At 41.4% G+C, this 20,071-nt stretch overlaps 1 protein-coding gene and 1 long non-coding RNA gene across 2 annotated transcripts; one reads left to right on the top strand and one right to left on the bottom strand.

The window, feature by feature from the left end:
• Window positions 1-1,228: 1,228 nt before the first annotated feature.
• On the bottom strand, window positions 1,229-18,675 carry smyd1a (SET and MYND domain containing 1a). Its single transcript, XM_028601596.1, has 10 exons — window positions 18,345-18,675; window positions 13,822-13,998; window positions 12,124-12,337; window positions 10,002-10,132; window positions 9,522-9,560; window positions 8,472-8,667; window positions 8,250-8,342; window positions 3,018-3,181; window positions 2,092-2,260; window positions 1,229-1,505 (listed from the first exon to the last, which is right to left on the bottom strand). Exons 1-10 carry the CDS (start codon window positions 18,479-18,481, stop codon window positions 1,392-1,394), a joined length of 1,434 nt encoding a protein of 477 aa, XP_028457397.1. The 5' UTR covers window positions 18,482-18,675; the 3' UTR covers window positions 1,229-1,391.
• On the top strand, window positions 4,757-5,703 carry LOC114570937 (uncharacterized). The gene is made up of 2 exons (XR_003694602.1): window positions 4,757-5,089; window positions 5,559-5,703. It is a non-coding gene; the product is annotated as an uncharacterized LOC114570937 (long non-coding RNA).
• Window positions 18,676-20,071: the final 1,396 nt, after the last annotated feature.

Genomic DNA, 20,071 nt, shown 5'->3' with positions numbered 1-20,071 from the left:
AGCCTCTCCAGAGCCAGAGAACACAACAAATTATTGTTTTTACAGGCCGAATAGTACTTCACTTAATGAGTAAATTCATTAGAAAAAAAATGTATTGTGTAATATCAGTGGTGTTTCTAGAATGTCTGGTTCTAGTTGGATTTGAGCATAGACAAAGCATTCATTTTTGTTCACTTGGGGGCAGCACAACAAGCTGTAAATACAACACTGACATACTGTATAGCCGTATAACGGTTTCCACAACACAGCCAGGTGGTTTTGTCTCAACTCAAAATATCTGTCTCTTTAGTTGCTAAATGCTCCACTACGTTCACCAGCTAGCCTCTAATAATCACACCATGTCTGTCTGCTGTTTGGTGCTGAGCAGGTAGTGTACAGTGGCTTTATCAGAGCGTTTTCATGAAAACAGCTGCAACTGTCTATTAAAATTAGGTCAATAGCAATGTGGAAGCTTTGAACAGAATCTACCATACAGTTTTACTCTGTTTATCAAATCACCAGGTGATAAGCTGTAACCATGGCAATATATATAATAATGTCATGTTAACAGCTTATTATTTGCACTATTATAATTCAAATAATTTTCAGTATTATCATAATGTGTATATCTTATTTAGGCACTAATGTTCTCGTATCATCATTATCATAATGAATACAGCTTATCTTTACTTTTTTCATCTAGTTTTTAAATGTCTTCCCATGTTGTATATAAATTGTGTTACTGTAACGTTACTACTCTACATGCTTCAAATTAAGTGTTTTGTGTGAAATTTGAATTTATGTTGCGAAATAAAATTTAGAGACACTATAATTGAGTAGTTACTTAAAGGTGCAGTAGGTAAGACTTTTAAAACTAACTTCTGTCATATTTGCTGAAACTGACCCTATGATCCAATAGAACTACATGAAGCATCATTTAAAAAAATTATCCGGCTCCTCTGGCACCACCTACAGCCTGTAGTGTGATTTGCAAAAATCCACCGCTCCCTGTTCAGATGCACCAATCCTGGCCAGGGGGGGTGTCTAACTGCGTGTCAATCACTGCTCATGCACACGCATTCATTCTCCATTGTGGGGGGAGCAACTGAGAAGTTGTCGATGTTCAAATTTTTGGCTAAGTCCTGGATCTTCACAATCCTAACTACAGAACCTTTAATAAAGAATGCTTGGGTGGATGGACTAGTGGGAGGAGTGCTTATTGCTTGTGTGTAAGAGATCACAACACATGCTGTATCTTGACTTTTATTGTAGAGACTCTACATGTGTTGTGTTACATATGCACATGTTGATTTGAACAGAACAGTCTATCATCAGACATACTGGTGATTCAGAGACTCAGCACAGGGACTGGGGGACTGGGGAAGGTGGGGGGGGGAGATCTTTTCATCAGCTTAGGAGCTGCTGACCATGGGCTGGTTCTTCAGAGCAGCATCCCTCATGGTGTGGTACTCACACTCATTCTGCTTGAACATCTTCAGCTCCATCTCAGTCTGCACGCGCATAGACTGAAGGCATAAAACAAAGTAAGATTACTGGGAGTAGTGTACTGACAAAGTTCAATAATGCTTAACCCTCCTGTTGTCCTCGGGTCAAATTTGACCCATTGTAAAAAGTTTCTATATTAGAAATTTGGGTTTCTTTCTCACAAATTGTCCAAAATAATAACGTGGATGGTTCCGTACAAAAGCTCTTCACAAGTAAAATAAATGATCAGTCTACTACTTTCATTGAATTTGGGTGTTTTATTAAATTTCATAGCATTTGAAGAAGAAAATTGATAAAAGAACGACAAAAAAGTTGGAAAAAAACCTCAAAAAGTGCAGAAATACGTGGTAAAAAAAACCCGACAAAGAACATCGGGAAAAGTGACAAAAACGTCAAAAAAAAAGTAACAAAAACACTGGGGAAAGCAAAAAAAGTTTTCATTTTAAATTTTGACCCAGAAAAACTAAAGACAACACAAGGGTTAAGTATTAAACATATTTTTAGTTTGTAGAAACTATATTTTCAATATGTAGTTATTACACTAAAGCAACAGACCAATACAGAAAAAGTAAATAAATTGAGTCAGTAAACTACTGCACGGTGTACCTCCAGGTCTCTGGTGATGGCGTGGTTGGGTCCATGGGTGATCAGGAGGATGGCGTAGGCCTTGCAGATCATGCTGTGACCCAGCTCTATCTGCCCTGCATGCCAGTGGATGACGCCTGCCCGCATAATGGCCATGCCCAACTGGGCATTGCTGGGGTGGTACAGCTTTCTGCAGGAACACATCCCATGAAGAGACCCAAACCAAAACTGAATGTATCCTACTAACGAGTATTGTGTAAAGTATACAAAGCCTGAAATATCTTATTCATCTGTGCCATAGAGCTCCAAAACCATTAAAAACGCATGAAAGAGCCAGAAACACTTACTAGAGCACCAAATGTGGATTCAACTGCTGCTGAAAATAGTCCCCAATAAATGCACTATTTCCTCCCGTCTGAGTAATGTGTGCCAAAACTACAGTGTCCATAGCTAGCTAGACAGCTAGCTAGACTATCTGTCTAATCTGAGTTTTCTGTTGCACGACTAAAACTACTTTTGAACGTACACGTTCCACCAAAACAAGTTCCTTCCATTTTGCAGAGGCGCCGTTGCTCCATCCAGCGCTTAGCACCGCCCAAGACGATTGTGATTGGTTTAAAGACATGCCAATAAACAAGAGCATGTGTTTCTCCCATCCTGGAATGCTGTGTGGACTAGCCAGACCCTCCTCCGCAGCTCTGTGGAGGAAGGTCTGGCAAAGCAAGACTGATATTTTTAAGACCAATTTAACCATTTAACCAAGTATTAGGGAGTGACTTCATAGAGGTTTCTCATGACATAGGGAATTTCTATGTAAATATATATGGAACATGGAGAGTTTTTACATAGTTCTTAATAATAATTTCATACTGATCTTGTCTCAGTGTAATCATTATTGTGGGGAGTGACTGTATCCCTCCAGAGCAAAGAGCTCCGTCAGCACTCACGTGTATCCCTCCACCATCCTGCGGGCATAGTTGGCGGCCTCAGGGAAGGACTGCAGGTATGACAGCACCTCACTGGCAACGCTGAGCACACGCAGCTTATACAGGTTCGTGTCAGCCAAGAGGTTCCCCTGCTTCTCCAGACACTCACAGCACAACTTCATCACCTGAGAGAGGACAGACAGAACACAGTGCAGGGAAAGACAAGAATAAGGTAAAGCATATTAAAGCTTTAGCGCGTAACTTTTTGATATTAATAAACGTCCGTTATATTCAAGCCATTGCCAAATGAGATGATACAAAGCTAATTAAGACTATCAGCTCCACACAACTCTCTCTGGATTTCTCAGTATGGCTATGTTCAGAAGATTGTGGCATCCGGTGACTTTCCCGAACAGGGTCTTGATGGACTCTTCAGAAGAGTCCATCATGTTTTTTTAATCCTCCGTGTCCTCCCTGGCTACTAGCAGCTTAATCCTCCGTGTCCTCCCTGGCTACTAGCAGCTGCGTGGAGGAGGGGTGGGGGTGGTGCGTGATCACGGAAGGCTTGTGCTGACAGTTTTGTCGTCATTACTGACCATTGACCATGCAACTTTTTGTTTTTCTGGGTCAAAATTTAAAATTAAAACCGTAAGACACTGTTAGAATAATTTCATTATCAAATGATAGACAGAGACCACTGAAGTAGTCAAAGTTCATTTTACTTGCGAACCCAACAAGGAGGCAGTCTCCGCACTACTGAATAGTACAGACAATGAGCTAACAAAAAGCTCTCTACAGCTGCTTTTTATAATATTAAGTGTAAATGCAATAAATCATGATACAGAGTAGATGTCAATTGTTATCTGGTCAGATTCGATGACATCTCCCCTATCTGGTCTGGGGGGCATGTATGCCCTCAGGAAGCTTAGACAAGGACAAAACAGTGGCTCCCATGTTATCTTGTTTAGAGTATTCAGTATAATATTACTCTATGCAAACAGTTTTTAAGAAAGTATGTAAATCAAAATGTCTCTAACAGAAACTTTTCACTTTTTATTTCCTGAGTTTTTGTCACTTTTCCTGATGTTCTCTATCACTTTTTATGATGTCTTTGTCGATTTTTTTCTGCGCTTTTTGACATTTTTGTTGTTTTTTTCCGATTTTTTGTCACTTTTTTCACATTCTTTAATCAATTTTCTTCTTCAAATGCTATCAAATTGAATAAAACACCCAAATTCAGTGAAAGTAATGAACTGATCATTTATTTTACTTGTGAAGAGTGTTGTACGGAACCATCCACGTTACTTTTTTTTGACAATTTGGTTGAGAGAAACCCGAATTTCTGATATAGAAACCTTTTTGAAAATGGGTCAAATTTAACCTTAGGACAACAGGAGAATTAATAGAATAGAATAGAATAGAATAGAATAAAATACACTTTATTGTCCCAGAGGGGAAATTTGTCTTGGGCATAGTGCAACAACCTGTTGCTTCACAACACAAACATGTAACAGAAAAAAACATTTTAAAATCAACATAAAAACATAAACACAACATCAATGAAGCATCTTAGGACATAAAAGGACACATATGACTGTACAGACAATACGACATCTCAAATAGTAACTGTAGTAATTAAAGGTGCCGTAGGTAGGATTGCGAAGATCCAGGACTTTGAACATTTGAACATCAGCAGCTTCTCAGTCCCTCCCCCCTTTCCGCTAAAGCCCAAAACGGTCTCCTAAGCCCCTCCCCCCACATGGGAGAATGAATGCGTGTACATGAGCAGTGACTGACACGCAGTTAGACACCCCAGGTGTTTCTCAAAGTCAAGGAAGGATCCTTCGAAGCCAGAATTTTGAGGATGCTACGTCATCAACGTCTGTCGAAGGACCGTTCCGATGTCGAGGATCCTCCGAATTCTACCAAAGACTGAGTCCTTCGTTCGGAGAAATCCCCATGTGTATCCTTCGCACTCCCATATCACCCACAATCCTTTGCGCGCAGCCTTGCCGGCTTGTTTAAAAAAATTAAATGGCGGACCTAAGCGGGAGTTGGAGCGGCATTGCTGACGGCGAAATAATCATTTAAACGTAAGTATCTTTAGTGTTTGTCGTACATGTGTCATCACCGTTAATGTTTTAAATCAATGTAAAGCTTAACGCTTTAATGCTGGTACAGATTGCTATAGTAATTAAGTAGATACACCCGAGCTAACGTTAAGCTAACTGAACCTATCATTAACATTAGGCTGTTGGCTAGCTAGCTAGCGGTCTTTTTGTGCCATTTGTGTTTAATGTTCGGTGGCATTTTCATCTCTTTTATATGTTGTTACTCTATATGCGTAACGTTAGCAGAGATTTAGAAATGTGTGTGTTTATCAGTTGTAGCTGCAGGGTGGTAGGTAACGCTGCACCTTATTTACTTCACTATCAACGTTACATGAAGGCTAAAATGTATGAGTAGTTTCCCATGTAAAAACTATAATGTTTCATATAACGTTACGTTATAGCATTCATAATGGTAAACATATTGTTCTTGTGTTTTGCTGTCTTTTAACAGGGACAAACGGAGGCGGTCACTGAGGATGGGAAAGCAAAAGACAAGCAGGGAGACAGAGGCCAAAGACAGACGTTGTATAGCTAGATTATTTGCTAAAGCCTTTTAGAGATTGGCATTCTGAAAATAAATGCATTAAATGAACTGGTTTGTCTGTGTCATTACGTTTTTGGGTGTGTATATAATATAAACTGTTTTTCAATGTCTATTTCTAACTGAATAATTATATTCAGATGGTACCTGTTTCAATAACTTGTAAGGTATAGAAGCTCTAAAAAGACATTAACGAAACGTGTATCTTTTATTATAACATTTATTCAAACATTACTGTATACCGTACACAAGTATATTCAACATGAAGCGGCAATCAGACTCAGCAGCTGATAATGGTGTTTCCAGACTGTAGACAGAAGGAGAAAGCTTTAGGTTAGTCCAGTAGTTATCCAACCTGTCCTGGTAAGATTAGAATTGTATCACAAATATATGTAAGCATACTCTAACATTAAGGTACTTAATGTAACTGTGTAGTGGTCTCCATTATAGTCTTAACTGACAACTGTTGACCATTTAACACACTTACACCTAGCTATCTTTACTCTGTTAGTGGGTGTTTATCAATGGTGTTATGACTTTTCATATGTTGGTTGTAGCCTGGTTGCTTTTGTGTCTATAGTACTATTTAACCTTTCTCACTTGCAGTTCACTGCATATCATACTGCCTGTGGTAGCTCATTAGCTGGTAGTGTTTACCTTGTAGTTGCTGATCATATATGGCACTGCATTTGTTTGAAAGCTAGAAGCTACTGGACAATGAGCTAATGTTACATGCAGTAACATTAGCTATTGTAAACAACTACTGTAAGCTTAATGTAATTAAGATTAATTAATGCAATTCTCCTTACCAGTTAAGTGCTATGACAACTACAAACATGAACTCCCACGAATTTTTTATTTTATTGACATGGGATAAATAAGAGAAAACGACTATTGCTTACATTAAAGCCTATCAGTGTCGGTAACGTTACCTACCTTGGCACGTTGCGTCAAAGTTGCCGACAGAATATTCTCCTCCTGCAAGCAGACTGACGCTGATTCACCTTCTCAACAAAAAAATTGAACTTCACAGTTCCACATCCATTTAGCGTTGACATTTTGTCCAGTGTTTTGAAATGCAGCGCTGAAGTGAAGGCGGCAAAACTTTTTCAATGACGCAAGCACGCAATGACGTGCACTTGCTAGCCTGTTCCAATCAAGGGGGTAAGCTTCGCTTCAGAACTCGAGCCATCTATGGCGCCATTTTGTTGCTAACTGGCCATCACCTCCTGTTAGCACTCCGCTGACCGCCATTTTTTTTTTACGTCACTTGACTGTGAATAACTTTACATCAGAAATGTTTGAAGACTATTTGTCCGTTGTTTAGTTCCAAAGAAACACGACAATGTGTAAAAGGCTCCATTACCTTGTACCTCACGTTATGGCTCCGTAGCAGACGCTTTTGTAAATATAAGCTAACGATTGTGTCATAACCAAGTGACTTACTGTCGCATAGTAGAGGAATTACCGTATAGTACAGGAGAAGCTCGCAGGCAGTTTAGGTTTAATTACTAATGTTAACTAGCATGTTAGTTAGCAATAATTAGCCTGTGCCCATGTTATCTCCTTACATCCACCTACACTCTCCGTATCTGTAAGATTGGGAATGATTGAGATTTCTCTTGGCACAGCTACCAGAAGACTTACAACTTTCAGACACGTTGCTCACGTCACATTCTCTCAGTTGGAGGTTGCGCAGTAAAGCTGGCCATCACCGGAAAAGTGCTTCTAATAGCCTTCACTGGTCTCCGTCCAGAGCAACGGGGTCTATTGGTCCATTATATACTGTCTATGGTTCCAATGTACATGCTCTCCGAATGCTCAGGAGGAGTCTGGCCTAGCCTCTGAAGGATCCTTCCTTGGAAGGACTAGTCCTACCAAGGAAGGATCCTTGACATTGAGAAACGGCTACCCTGCTTCATGTACCGCTTCTACCCCCAGTGAGGCGGGCGGGTCTGTGACCAGCGCCTTTGTTTGGCTGCAGGACTAGATGTCTGCTTGCCTGTGCTGGACTACCTGCACCCCAACACCCCCCTCCCCCATGCCCCCCAAGACTCCCCTCACCCATTGCGTGTCTTGTGTGCCCTTGTATTGGTTATGTGCTTATGTTGCTGAGGTGTTTTTTTCCTGTTCCCACACTGTGCTCCTAGTGGGGGCATAGTCTGGGAGTTGCCTTTTTCTCCTCGTCTCTCCTCATGTCATGCTGTATTTTCTTTACCAAATGTATGTTTGTATGTACCTTGTAAAGCGCTTTGTTGGTTTCTTATCTGTGAAATGCGCTCTATAAATAAAATTGGATTGGATTGGATTGGATGTAGTTCTACTGGAACATAGGGTCAGTTTCAGCAAATAAGACAGAAAGTTAGTTTTATAAGGCTTACCTACTGCACCTTTAAAGTGCGAAGAGCAAACAAAGCGCTCGTGTATTTCGTGCTTGTGATTTACTGTTGGAGTTCAGCAGCTATAGTCACGAGAACAAACTGCATCATGGAGCACAACCCAACACCCCCACAAGAAATTGTTCACATTTTCTCCTTTCATTTTTGTGAAAAAGAATTTGAGAGAAAGAAATGGAGAAAAGCTGAAAGCAGTGTTGTGTACCTGGTGGTAATCCTTCTCAATACGGGACCTTTCAATCTTCTCCAGACAGTCTTTACTGAAGGCAGTCACCTCTTTCACCTGATCAGCAGAGGGCTGAGAGGGAGACACAACGACAACACAGCTAACATATACTGAATATACAATGTTCTCATAACCTTAAAAGGGGAAAAAAATAAAAAGGATTCTGTATTTTGGGTGACTAGTATCATATGCAAACCCAACTTTGTTCCCCTCGCTGTCCGCAGCGGCCATCATCAGGTCGTCCTTGATGTGCTGGCTGCAGTGTTCGCAGGAGCACTCGAAGTGGAAACGCTCCTTCAGCTTCCTCTGGCGGTCGGCAGACAGGTTGAGGAAGTCCACGTAGCTGACGGTCAGCTCCTCACCCTCTGAGATTTTCCCCAAAGCTCGCAGCTCGATCCTGGGACAGAGGGGGACAGGATGGGGGCTCTTTTTTTCTGGATCTGATAATGCATGTTTTATGTAAAAACCTCTGCACTGGGATCCCAATCCAAATCCCAATATTGTGTCAGTGATGATGAAACCAGTACCAGTTGAAGCCACATACACACCACGGACAAAGCCAAGCTAGCCATTTCCCCCTGCTTCCTGCCTTTGTGCTAAGCTAGGCTAACCATCTGCTGACTCTAGCTTCATATTTATCTTACCGACATGAGAGTGATATCAACTCAACTTCTCATCTGACTGAAGTGTATTTCCCAAAATGTCAAACTGTTCCTTTAATTTATACGCTACATTATGCCGAGTCATGCATTTCTCAATGCATTAATTCCCTTTATTTGCTTATTTATCATCGACAATGCATATTATCAGGCATCATTATGCATGTTAGTTAAATTAATGACAGTGGTTCGAGACCCCCAAGGGGGTTGCAAGATAATATCTGGGGGTCACCAGATGGTTGGGGAGAAAAAAAGACATATTTTAGACTGGGGAATTGTTTTTTATATTATTTTGTGAAGTTTGTTACATTTCATGTGTTGTATTCAGAGATTCATTTGTAAAATCAGGAGGTCCTGGAACACAGAAAGGGGGCTGGTCCAGGGGGTCAGGGGAGAGAAAAAGTCACAAAGATGTTAAAAATCTACAGAGCCTGGAGCACATTGGACAAGGCTAGGTGCTAGATGCTAAAACTAAATGTAAACTTTCATTAAAGCAAAGCATTATTTGTTTACATGTATTAATCAGAGCATAAATCAAAAATTGTGCACATCATGTGACAGAGGTTGAGGGCTGATCAGCTGTAATACGTACCTCCTCTTAGAGTGGAGAGCGGAGCTCACCGCTGCCTGGCTGCAAATAAAAGCAAAGTGTCAATTCATTTAAGCAGTTATATGAATTACACTGGTCTTTTGTTTCAAATAAAGCATCAACAATTCATTATGGTACAGAACATCTAGTTTTGTTATTGTACTTAATGTTGTGCTCATAATTCATTTTCCTAAATAAAGTTGTATACTTAAAGCTATAGTGCGTAGTTTCTGTCGCCCCCATGAGGAATTCTAAGTTATGACAACAATCATCATCCACATAATACAAGCCTTCAGGGATCACGTAGCCCCCCCCACCCACCCACCTCCTCCATGCACTTGCGTTTATCCCGTCAAATCAAGGAGGACATGGAGGATTAAAAACAACATGATGGACTCTTCAGAAGAGTTAATATCTTGTAATTTGTATGTCTCAGCAGTCACTCTAGCTGCTGCTCGCGATTGTCGTAGCTTGGATACCTACTTGCCGTGGTTGAGGATGACAGTGCAGTTGGGCCAACAGTCATGGTTGACCAGACAAAGGTTGGGGAAAAGTCCCACTCCAACAGCCTGCAGGCCTCTCTGGTCACTCAATGTGAATCCATTACATTTTATCTACAGAGACAAATAGAGAGGGAAGGGTGGGAGGGAAGGTGGGGGTATGGGAGAGACAAAGTACCCAGGTTTATTTCTGAAGCTGTCTTTCCTAGTGCACTTTCTCAGAGTTGAGATCAGCTTGTTCTGCAAGACGGGAGCTTCAGGTTCAATGATTTTTTCCCTTGCAGTAATATATTCACCAGAGAGCTACTGTTTGTTATGTGTATACAGTACAGGCCAAAAGTTTGGACACACCTTCTCATTCAATGCGTTTTCTTTATTTTCATGACTATTTACATTGTAGATTCTCACTGTGAACACTATGAATGAACACATATGGAATTATGTACTTAACTTAACAAAAAAGTGGGAAATAACTGAAAACGTGTCTTATATTTTAGATTCCTCAAAGTAGCCACCCTTTGCTTTTTTGATAGCGCTGCAAACCCTTGGGGTTCTCTCAATGAGCTTCATGAGGTAGTCACCTGAAATGGTTTTACCTTCACAGGTGTGCCTTGTCAGGGTTAATTAGTGGAATTTTTTCCCTTATTAATGGGGTTGGGACCATCAGTTGTGTTGTGCAGAAGTCTGGTTGATACACAGCCGACAGCCCTGTTGGACAACTGTTAGAATTCATATTATGGCAAGAACCAATCAGCTAAGTAAAGAGAAACGAGTGGCCATCATTACTTTAACAAATGAAGGTCAGTCAGTCCGGAAAATTGCGAAAACTTTGAATGCAAGTGCAGTCACAAAAACCATCCGGCGCTACAACGAAACATGAGGACCGCCCCAGGAAAGGAAGACCAAGATTCACCTATGCTGCTGAGGATAAGTTCATCCGAGTCACCATCCTCAGAAATCGCAAGTTAACAGCAGCTCAGATTAGAGACTAGATGAATGCCACACAGAGTTCTAGCAGAAGACACATCTCTAGAACAACTGTTAAGAGGAGACTGCGCGAATCAGGCCTTCATGGTCAAATAGCTGCTAGGAAACCACTGCTAAGGAGAGGCAACAAGCAGAAGAGATTTGTTTGGGCCAAGAAACACAAGGAATGGACATTAGACCAGTGGAAATCTGTGCTTTGGTCTGAAGAGTCCAAATTTGAGATCTTTGGTTCCAAAGGCTGTGTCTTTGTGCGACGCAGAAAAGGTGAACGGATGGATTCTACATGCCTGGTTCCCACCGTGAAGCATGGAGGAGGAGGTGTGATGGTGTGGGGGTGCTTTGCTGGTGACACTGTTGGGGATTTATTCAAAATGTACGGTTTGCGTTTAGTTGGACCCTCATTTATTTTTCAACAGGACAATGACCCCAAACACACCTCCAGGCTGTGTAAGGGCTATTTGACCAGTGATGGAGTGCTGCGCCAGATGACCTGGCCTCCACAATCACCGGACCTGAACCCAATTGAGATTGTTTGGGGTGAGCTGGACCGCAGAGTGAAGGCAAAAGGGCCAACAAGTGCTAAGCATTTCTGGGAACTCCTTCAAGACTGTTGGAAAACCATTTCAGGTGACTACCTCTTGAAGCTCATCAAGAGATGCCAAGAGTGTGCAAAGCAGTAATCAGAGCAAAGGGTGGCTACTTTGAAGAAACTAGAATATAAGACATGTTTTCAGTTATTTCACACTTTTTTGTTAAGTACATAATTCCATATGTGTTCATTCATAGTTTTGATGCCTTCAGTGAGAATCTACAATGTAAATAGTCATGAAAATAAAGGAAACTCATAAAATAAGGTGTGTCCAAACTTTTGGCCTGTACTGTATGTCTGGGATACAACTTTCAGTTCATCTGTCTCATGTCTGGAAGCAAATAAGAGACATAAGTATTAGAAGCCACAAAATATTTAATATTGAAATGTTTTACTTCCAATTCTGCTTTTGAAATTGCAAATCAAGAAATTTCATATTTTAATTGCAAAGAGGTGAATTTACAACGAATATTTCCATACTCATGAAGCACTGGTGTATAATAATGCATAATGAGACATTTGTTCTTACAATGCCAAAGATGTGTGAGATGTAGTCGGCTGAGTGCTGCTGTCTTCCACAAGACCAGTATTCCAGGAAGGTGTGCACGTCAGTCTTGAGCTGCTTGAGGTCTTCTTCAGATAGGTCAGCCACGTGGTCCTGCAGCTGGTCCACTGAGATCAGCTGGCTGTCTGACACAATGCCTGTGTCCTTGTGTATACGCCACAGCACACGGGCAGCCAGACTGGGCAGAGGAAAGAGACATCACCGTCACATTCAGATATTAGCCAGATATTATCACACAAGCACAATTCCTTGTTGCCAATCAACATCTGTGTACATCCTCTAATAATAGATCTGATTGAGGCAGTTGCAGGGTACTGCCTCCTCTGGGATAACATATCCCGGAAAGACTCCTTCAGTCGGACGGCTTCCCTGACCACCGGTGTCCACCACGGTGTTCGAGGGTTACCGCCGCTTGAGGCACCTAAGTCCCTGAGACCACAGCTCCCTGCCGCAGCTTCAGCAATGGAAGCTCGGAACATTGCCCACTCAGGGCACCACCTCCACAGGGATGAACGAAAAGCTCTGCTGGAGGTGTGAGTTGAAAGTCTGTCGCACAGGGGCCTCCTACAGATGTTCCCAGTTCAGAACAGAAAACACAAACTAAAACTTAAACCTGACCTTTCTGGCCTTCCTTGAGGCAAAATCATCAATGATGTCATCGTATGAAATCTGCTCCCCTATTGAATGATTGATACTGACGGAAAGGCCAGTGAGCCAATGGTTGACCTCAGGTATGACTTGATCAACTTTAGTTTTGAAAAGCTCCTCTCTGCTTGAGCAGTCCAAAAGTTGGGGTAGATCTCCGATAGATCATTATCATCCCCCCCCCCCACCCCCTTGTCCGGACAACTTGCAGCTGTAGAGAGGCAACCCTATCGTCCATCACTGTAAACTCCAACGTAGCGACGCTCAGCCGGGGACTTGTGAGTTTCCCACACCCGCCACACACCCTGGGCAACTCCTGAGAGGAAAAGAATCCAACCCCTATCCAGTAGTACGGTTCCAGAACCGAGACTGTTCCACAGGTAAGCCCCACTAGATCTAATTGGTAGCGCTCCACCTCCCGCACAAGTTCAAGCTTCTTCCCCCACAGAGAGGTGACGTTCCACGTCCCCAGAGCCAGCCTCTGCCGCCCGGGTCTGGTTCGTCGAGGCCCTTACCTTCACTGCCACCCGTGTAGCAGCGCACCCTCCCGCAGGTGGTGGGCCCATGGGATGGAGAAGGGGTGCCACATTGCTTCTTCAGGCTGAGGCAGGCTGCAGCTCCATGGCAAATCCGGCGACCAGGAGCTCGCTGACAAGCCCTCCATCTGGGCCTGGCTCCAAATGGGGACCCCAGGCTTCCTCCGGGCAGGGTAACTCCACCTCTACCTTGTTGATTGATTGGGTTTTTGAACCATTCTTTATCTGGCCTGAGACCACTTTGCCATGGGAGACCCTACCAGGAGCACCAGGCTCCAGACAACACAGCCCTCAGGTTCATAGGGAAACATAAACCTCTCCACCATTATAAGGTCATGGTTCCCAGAGAGGCAAATACATGGTTTTCAAAGTAAAATATTTCAATATTAACTATTCAGTGGCTGTTAAAAATCAAATACTTATGTCTCTTATTTGCTTCGATACTCCTGCAGATTCTTCAGGTCCACTCAGTTTTCCTTACCGAACATTCTCGCTGGGGACCTTGCTAATCTTCTTAATGGCTCCACATTCCTGCTTGTGTTCATCCCAGCATGCAGTCTGGCAGGTGCGGTCGCAGTAATGGGCGAACTTACACTGGGCACAGCGGTGCAGATTGGCCTGGTGCCGGAAACAGCTGTGGCACACCTGAGTGGCCAAACTGAGAGGGAAACAAAACAGAGAAACTATTACAGTTGAACTTCAAACATCGTTCATTGATTGACATTCAAGATTTTCAGTGAGTGAAAGGTCCCTGTGAAGATTTGGATAAAAAAAACTAAATTCAATTTCAATTCAATTTTATTTATAGTATCAAATCATAACAAGAGTAATCTCGAGACACTTTACAGATAGAGTAGGTCTAGACCACACTCTATAATTTACAAAGCCCCAACAATTCAAGCAATTACAGTAATTCCCTCAAGAGCAAGCAGTGCGACAGTGGCGAGGAAAAACTTCCTCTTGGGAAGAAACCTCGGACAGACCCAGGCGGTGTCTGGCGGTGATTAAAGTAACGGTAAAGTGATTGAATAGACAAAAGACCTAAAGTAAGTCAGTTCAGCTCGCTCTAAACCAGGGTCCAAAAGTAACTTTTGTCCACCAGCCAAATGGCTAGTGAATGTTCAAATTTAACCAGCCACTTAATAGATTTCTATTGTTTTTTGGCTGGTGAGTGAAGCAAATTTACCAGCCACTTGCATATTTTACCAGCATTTGGCTGGTAAATGGTGCTAATTTTTGACCCTGCTGTTGTTTATCCAGCATTTTCTCTTCATAGAGAGCAATTTTTCCATGACATGCAGGGGCTTTTAGGGCTCCAGCCCCGATTGTTTTCTCAAAAGCCCCAAATCTTTGAGGTTTTTAAAAACTCTTCAACTTTGTGTAATTTCCCCTCAGTTTTTTTGACTGAACCGGCAAATCAATAGAGCAAAAGTTTTATTACGGAGGAAATATCGGCATTCGTTCTGTGAAGTCAGCATGGTAAAACGAAAATAGGTTTCAAGATTAGTAATGCTGTTTATGGCAAATTCCAATGTTACAATGTTTGCCTCTTTGTAGGTGGCAGGAGTGAAAGTCCTCATCATGTGTTGTGTTCTGGTTTCAAAATGAATACAGTTGGAGAATAATTACATACAAAACAGGATGTAGTCTCAACAGGATGATTCTTTTCCTTGGCAATTATTGTGTTTTCCCCAAATGATGTACAGAATTTAATGCACTATTTTTTTTTAAATAGTGCATATAGCTGCCGTTTATGGGGTAAAACCATGGCTCAACTAAACCCTTACATTTTCAGGTTCACAGATAATCAACTGGTGGTTCAATTTCGATGTGTTTGCTGTTTGCTATCTTTGTCTCAAAAGCCTAGTAAAGAATATGTAGTTAGTACTTACTCTATCTATTTTGCACTATATAGTAAATGTTTTGTTTGTCAGTGATTTATTAATCTTTTTCTTTGGGATAAATAAAGAATCTCTATCTATTTTGTAGAGAATGAGAGTCTGAAGATTTGATTGTGAATGTTGTTTAAGTTGCTTCTTTTTTTTTGATAAAAAAATATATATTGTTTGAAAACTGGTTCTGACTTCAATGAATTTGTGGTGTCTTGGGCATAGTGCATGACACAAAAATAAAATGTGTATTCACTCATTAATTCATATTCATATAATATACTATTCTATATACTTTATAGTATTCTATTAACCTTTATACAGTATGCGTAAATAAGAAATATACACATACACTGTACATACATATCTTAAATAAAATATTATATTGTATATAGTATTTTTTCAAAAAAGTTAAGAAAAGTAAATCCAGATTTGCAAGCATGATTGCACAGAAATTTTCTATCCTCATCCTTTTACCTATTTGGATGTTGACGACACACAGAAATGCTTGCACTGTGTGAAGTGAACACACTGTTCTCAGAGTATCTGTGTGTGTAAACAGTTTGCACATAGTCCAAAGGGACAGTGAACAGACCTGGTAATGCTTCGGATGATTGTTGGAACGCAGCAAAGCCCTATCAGCACCACGCACGCACACACACACGCACAACACACAGACACATACTGTACCTGTCTTACTGTCTTACATTATGCAGATCGGCTCAGTGCATGCCTACTGTGTTGGACACCATCAGTGAGTAAACATCCTGCAGCTACTAGCTCTTATATGGCTCAAAAACTATGCTACCAGATCTATGTCTGGCATTCCAGCAAATAGACGGACCAGACTGCACTCACTGTCACTTTATTACCCACCAACCTTTTACAAGAAAGGTGCAGAACACTGTGTAGACTGTGTATGTTGCAGAATGCAAAGGCTGCAGCTGCATTACTCTACTTGATTAAATGTTAAATGTTACTTGACGCTCCAGGTTTAAAAAAGAAATGCATCTGTTGAAGACGTGAAGGCCCATAAGACAGAAGACCAGGTGAGAAGTTATTCATGAGAAAAATGTGTTGGAACATCTAGCTAACAATAGTAAGTTACAATAGTTAATTATTAGTAGGGCTGTCAATATGAACGCTAAGGAGTTAACGCAAATTCCTTTGAATGCCACTAAGTTTTTTGATGCACGATTAACGCAGAGGTCAATATGTCCATCTGTTGTGGCTTGATGGGCTTGAGAAGGCCATATTATGCTTTCAGCATATTGGGTTAGGGGTTAGGGTTAGCATAGAGTACCTTTAATGTTATTGTGGAGAATATTCTAGACAGTATTTGTCATTATTTTAGATTGTTGCAATATTAACAAACATTTACATAAAGCAAGCATATTTGTCCGCTCCCATGTTGATAGGAGCAATAAAAACTTAATGTGCGATAAATCCCAAATTAACTATGGACAATCATGTGATTAATGGCAATTAAATATTTCAATTGATTGACAGCCCCTAATTATTAGACATTCTCTTCTCATTCATGAAAAAATCAACTGCTACGACACTGCCTGCTACTACTAAACATAATTTCACATCTAAGATAAGGGTTAGCATAATTAATTAATTAATTAATTAATTAAGTAAGTAAGTAAGTAAATAAACTAGTAAACTACTAAATAAAAGGCAAACAGAGGTTAAACACTCAAACAATACAAACCTTCCGGGAGGCACAACTCATTCAAGGACAAAGTGCATATGAAACAAATTAGTTTTTTAACAAAATATGAAATTATGCCGACAATTGACAAAGTAAGTGCAAGTTAAAGGAATGATTGAGCAATTTTGCAAATGAGAAGATGATACCAATCTCATGTCTGTGCAGGAAATATGGAGCTAGAGCCCGGAGCCAGTTAACTTAGCTTAGAACAGTGTAAAGACAGAAAGCAGGGGAACAGCTCTGTCATCCAGCACTAACCCTCCTTTGCCTCTTCAATCACTTTAGTTTTCTTTGGTCCAAATCTTCACAGGGACCTCTCACACTCTGTTTGAGTACTTCTTAAACAAGCAAGATACAAAGTGTTAAAGAGTTAACAAAAGTTATTTGTCCGTGAATCTGGGGGGGGCGGAGCTTCTGAAGTTGTATTTGTTTAGCAGTTGAGTTCAAATATCAACAATCTTAGCGCAGCATCACTTACTGCACCTTTAAGACTTTAATGTGGCCTCTTTAAAAACTCACTCAGATAGCTACAGTTTATTCAGAATACTGCTGCTAGGGACGAAGAGACAAAGAGGGCCCACATCAGTCCAGTTGTCAGATCTTTACGCTGACTTCAAATGTATTATTATGCTTTCAGTTCGGTTTGTTTGTCAGGATTACTTTAAGAATACTAGCCAGACTTGGTGAAAGGGTGTAGCATGGGCCAAGGAAGAACATATCCAATTTTGGAGTGGATCCGAATCAAGGGGCGGATACCAAAAAATATTCTTCACTTTTATTAACACTGCGATACACGGCATGGCCTTTGGCGGAGGTCTGCGCTCTCCTTTTAGTTTTAAAATACTACAATTGGCTTATAATGCACTGCAGGGTTTAGGGACCAAAATATATTTCTGATCCGCACTGACATTATGAACCACCCAGACCTCGCATATGAATAATGTATAAACAATAGACGTAGGATCAATGTCTCAAAGCACATAAAGACTCAATACTACATTAATCTACTGCTTGTAGACAGAAGAAAAAGTAATTTCTCTATTCCACTACTGAGATTTTTAACCCTCTGAGGTCACTGGAATTTTTTATTTAAGAAACAAATTTGAAAGCTTGCAAGGAGTCATAATCCTTTTGCGATAGTCACCTTGCTCTTGAAAACTGAATCCAAAAGTATGTCATGTTCAAGCTCACATGACACCTTGTCAGCTTTCTCATTGCTGATGTCATGAGAATATGGGCATCTACAAATGAGGTCACAGCCCAGAGAAGCCTGACCTACTGTCCACCATGCACCTGCAGTGTGTAAGCTAGATCTGCAAAGCCATGCTCAGTGAGAAAAGATCAGTCCTCCTACCTGTCCAACCAGTCTAAAAACTACAACAACCGGGAGCCTCGTACCTGTCGAAGACCACAGCAGAGAAACTGGGCTCGGCGAAGACCACTTCCCCAGCAGTGAGCTCTTTGGTGGCCCTTAGGCCTCGACCTTTCTTCCCAGCATCAAACAGCTCAGCACTCTCCATGTTACCTACAGTCATTGCACTGGCTAAACAAAACACAGAGGAGGGAGAAAGCTGCTGAGGGTGGGACTGGCCGAGGGATCAGGGACTAAACAAGCGAGGGAGTGGAGGGTTCTCTTGAAATTGTCAGGAGCACTTTCCCCCTCTCTACGTAGCCCGAGCCCTGCAGCAGCCAAAAATAAATTCGCCCCCTCTAGGGGTTGTACCACCTCCCTAAAGCGAGAAAGGGGGTGAGCAGTGGGAAATGAGAGGGGCTGGGGGACGTGGTAGAGGTAGAGGTAGTTCATGGGTGTCGTCCCCTTGTTTGGGTTGGTTCCTCCTGTGATATTTTGGTCCGGGGCAGCTGTGGCTGTCTGTCAGATGCACATAACAGGAAACAGAGCCACTCACATTCAATAGCAGCCTCTGTGATGTATCTTTTTCATACAAAATACATTGCACAGTACAGTAAAGGTAAGCCTTTATAGCTCCATTTATTGATTTTTGATTCTTTTTTGGTCACTCGGGAGTAGCAGAACAAGCGGTAACACATTGACATACTTTCACCATATAAAGGTTAATATGGTTTATACATTTGCCTATAGATACAGCAGACACAGAGTAACATTTATTTATAATTGTGTTTCTGTCCACCTGAATAAAGTCCAATATTCACTATCCCTTTAGCTCTGTTTTGGTCTCCATCCTGAGAAAAATATCTGGCTCATAGACTGTAAAATTAGTGGCCGTAGCATCCATGACATTACCCATTGGTTTGTGGTTGCTGTTTTGAAGAAAATCGACAAACATTCCCTCAAAGGTGCCCTGCCACACATACTTCATGACTTTGTGGTGATGTCTGAAGTTCTACCATGGACTCTGTAACATTTTTTGTGTAAAAAATGCCTTGGTTACCTTGTTTCAAGCCATTCTAGCGTGGTATAGCAGGAAGACTCAGCTCTATTCTCATTAATATTCAACGAGCTAAGCTGCTTGACTCTGATTGGCTAACAGCTAGCCAATGAGAGCCTGGCTATCAGCATCCTTTACCCAGCGCAACTGGGCGGGCTCATGAATAGTAATGAGCTCAGGCAACATGATGTCAGACTGACCAGCTTTTGTAATTGTAATTGGCTGATTTCTCCGCTTATTTCTTTCCAGTGGCTAGACCTGACAGAGGAGGTAGCAGTTCATTTTCACATTCACGACATAACACAAACACATATGGACCTAACAGATTTAAAAAAATGCAAGTTAAAACGGTTTTGTGTGACAGTGCACCTTTAAGTCACCAGCTAACGCTAATGGTAGTTAGCTAGCTTGGTTAGCAGAATGCTGAACAAGATGTTTTTAGGGAACTAAAATGTCCCAATTAACTTTGATGAAGTGAAAGCACACAGTGAGAGGGTCAAAGTTCAAGATTAAAACACGGACAACACCCAAAACCGGCTATTGAAAGTTCACGGCTATTTTAATGTACACAGTGCGATGGATACAAATTGCGAAGCCTGATTGACAGGTCGACGTGTAGCCACAACCCTAAAGCATTCCCTACTTTATCTCTGTTTTAAAATAAATGGGACCATAATTAACAAAATGAACATCATGCTGTATTGAATAAGACTTGAA

Source organism: Perca flavescens, chromosome 16 (genome assembly GCF_004354835.1).
Source record: "Perca flavescens isolate YP-PL-M2 chromosome 16, PFLA_1.0, whole genome shotgun sequence".
NCBI classification, from domain to species: Eukaryota; Metazoa; Chordata; class Actinopteri; order Perciformes; family Percidae; genus Perca; species Perca flavescens.
This window is presented reverse-complemented; position numbering and strand designations above follow the sequence as displayed.

What these genes read in the sequence shown, in the direction of transcription:
- smyd1a (XM_028601596.1), bottom strand. Translation starts at nt 18,481, where the DNA reads ATGACTGTAGGTAACATGGAGAGTGCTGAGCTGTTTGATGCTGGGAAG. An exon ending in TTGAGAAGGATTACCACCAG is followed by an intron (nt 3,182 to 8,249) that starts GTACACAACACT and finishes GTCCTCTCTCAG; the next exon opens with GTGATGAAGTTGTGCTGTGA. An exon ending in AGGATGGTGGAGGGATACAC is followed by an intron (nt 2,261 to 3,017) that starts GTGAGTGCTGAC and finishes GTGTTCCTGCAG; the next exon opens with AAAGCTGTACCACCCCAGCA.